Source organism: Nanorana parkeri, unplaced genomic scaffold (assembly GCF_000935625.1).
Source record: "Nanorana parkeri isolate BGI_ZX_2015 unplaced genomic scaffold, ASM93562v1 scaffold509, whole genome shotgun sequence".
NCBI lineage: Eukaryota > Metazoa > Chordata > Amphibia > Anura > Dicroglossidae > Nanorana > Nanorana parkeri.
Genome location: NW_017306777.1, coordinates 1,083,874 through 1,086,161, shown reverse-complemented (window position 1 = coordinate 1,086,161; position 2,288 = coordinate 1,083,874). Strand labels below are relative to the sequence as shown.

The 2,288-nt window shown below is 41.0% G+C and overlaps 1 protein-coding gene across 1 annotated transcript in view; it reads right to left on the bottom strand.

Moving 5' to 3' along the window:
- The window catches only part of LOC108790879 (guanine nucleotide exchange factor VAV2-like), a gene marked incomplete at its 3' end in the record, with an annotated part of 34,646 nt that overhangs the window by 18,463 nt on the left and 13,895 nt on the right, over nucleotides 1–2,288 (bottom strand). The window contains exon 4 of the mRNA XM_018561239.1: nucleotides 69–137. Within this exon, the coding sequence (XP_018416741.1) occupies nucleotides 69–137 (69 nt within the window). The remainder of the gene's footprint in view (nucleotides 1–68; nucleotides 138–2,288) is intronic.

The window sequence follows — 2,288 nt, the reverse complement described above, 5'->3', positions numbered from 1 at the left end:
CCCCCCTCCCCCCATGCACCCCACAATACTTTTACAGTTCGATATAAAGCATTATAGACAAAACTCACTCTGCCAGTTCCTCCAAACTTCGGTATATGTCGTCATCGTTTTCTGCCGTGTCCTCGGAGGGGAAGGGCCTGCAAGACAGACAACACATCATATATACAGGGAAAAAGCAGGGGAACTGCCGCACTTTAGGGGTGAACAGACAATACCATGTAAATGAAGGCAAGTAAAAAATAGTAGATAGATAGAGATCATAGACAGATTGAAGGACAAAGATAGGAGACACCATAGATAGAGATAGAACAACATGATTTATATGATAGATAGCAAAAATGTCATTGATAAATAGATAATAAAAGATATCACTAGACAGATCGTTAGATAGATAATCAAAGCTATATAGATAGCATGGCTGAAAAATACCCAAGTCACATCTTGAATATTCATTTTTACATTTACATTGTGCGCTTTATACTGTTTCCCTTTTGCTAATAACTGTAATAAACAACGTTTCTGAATGCTGGTTTCATTTAGAAATGACCTTCCGCCATACCTGTGCAGAGCCTACAGAGGGAGTGACAACACTATTCAGGCTGCGGTTCTGTCCACCTACTGCCTGCCTCTTACCATTTATTTGTATTACCACTGACATCACCATATTGGTGACACCCATAATGGGCTTTCTTTCAACTTTCAACTGGTGTTTGGAGATGTTATATTAACATCTGACTGTGCTTGTGTAATACTGAAAAATTGACTAGTGGACTTCAGAACGTCTGCCTTAAGCTTTCCTTCACTAAACATCCCCCCGGTTTCAGTTTCATCTCTTTAGACAAACGAGGCAAAAATATGAAAAAAAAAATACTCTGTGGTTCTTCCATGGAAATCCCTCTCATGAGACAGGAAGAAAGAAAGTAGCTGGCAGGTTTTGGGAGTATATGGATTGTGACTGTCACACTTAAGGAGCAGCACAATTACAACATAAATTGACAGGGGGGTGATAAATAATGAGGCGGTATGCGTAAGACTCCAGTGAACTCCTGGGAGAATCTTATGTTGGTTAACACAGTCTGCAAAGCTATGACAAGTCTATAAACCTGCTCTCTATGGCAGCAACATCAACCTCGACCTGGATTCCCCCCACCGTACCATGTTCATCATCCTCGGATACCTGCTCATCAGATCATCACATGGGAAATTGTTCACAGATTTCTTCCTTCCGGTAGAATGCACAGACTGCAGAGAATCCTTTCCGGACCACTTCACTAAACCCATCCACCGAGAGAAGGAAAGGGCATTTTAACTATGACTGACACTGCCAGACACAAATCCCAAACACATGGAACTGGATGATAAAAAAAAGGATACCTTTAACACCGCTGAATTTACCAACAACATGCTAGAATATTCTACAATGGAGGGATGGAGGAATCACCAAATTATCAGCTCGGTTACAAAATTTGGAGTTACTTTCAAAGTCCAATTGAAGTTTCTGCAAATGTGACACTGCAAAGCAGGACAGGGGCCCCCCACACAGTGAAGTAGCAATTATACCACCATCACAGTACAGGCTTTGGAAGTATCTTCGGCTTCCAGGGAAATGTAATCCTCCAGATACTTCTTCAGTTATAAACATTGCCTGCAGAATGTTTCTGTATTTATAAAAATGACAGAAGTGAAATAGTGTCCTCATATTTCCCACAATGGATTCCGTTCATTTCACTGACTCGTAAAGCTGCGCTGGGGATTTTCTTTGCTGGTTTATTGTAAGGTGCTGGTATATTTATTGCAAATATGGCAAGCAAAGTTGATTCTGAAGACAAATTTTTGCCAGTTATTGTATATCAAAAATCTCCTCCTCGGGCTTTTCAATAAAAATTCTACTCAGAATTTACCCTAAACATGCTGAATCCATTATTATCGCTGGAGGTATGCCAGACATTCTGTTGGCTTTTCCCTGGGTGGTGAAGCCAAAAGTAATCATTATGTAAAACTTTACATAAAAAGAAAAAGCCCACAGTATCACCATGGCAAGAAAAATCCCCCCAAGCACAGGAAATCAGAATGGAAAGCAGAGGGGGACCTGCAGTTCTCCATCAGGTCCCCTCTGCTGATTGACAGCAGCAGAGGGCATGTGCAATAGCTAGTTTGCTATTGCAAAGTGAAATAGCCAATAGGAATCTAGCTATGCATTCCCATGGTGTTTTTTTTTATAATTCAGACGGCGTACATAACCCGGTTATATCCACAGTCTCACAATCTGCTCAGGTAAGCCTGCACTA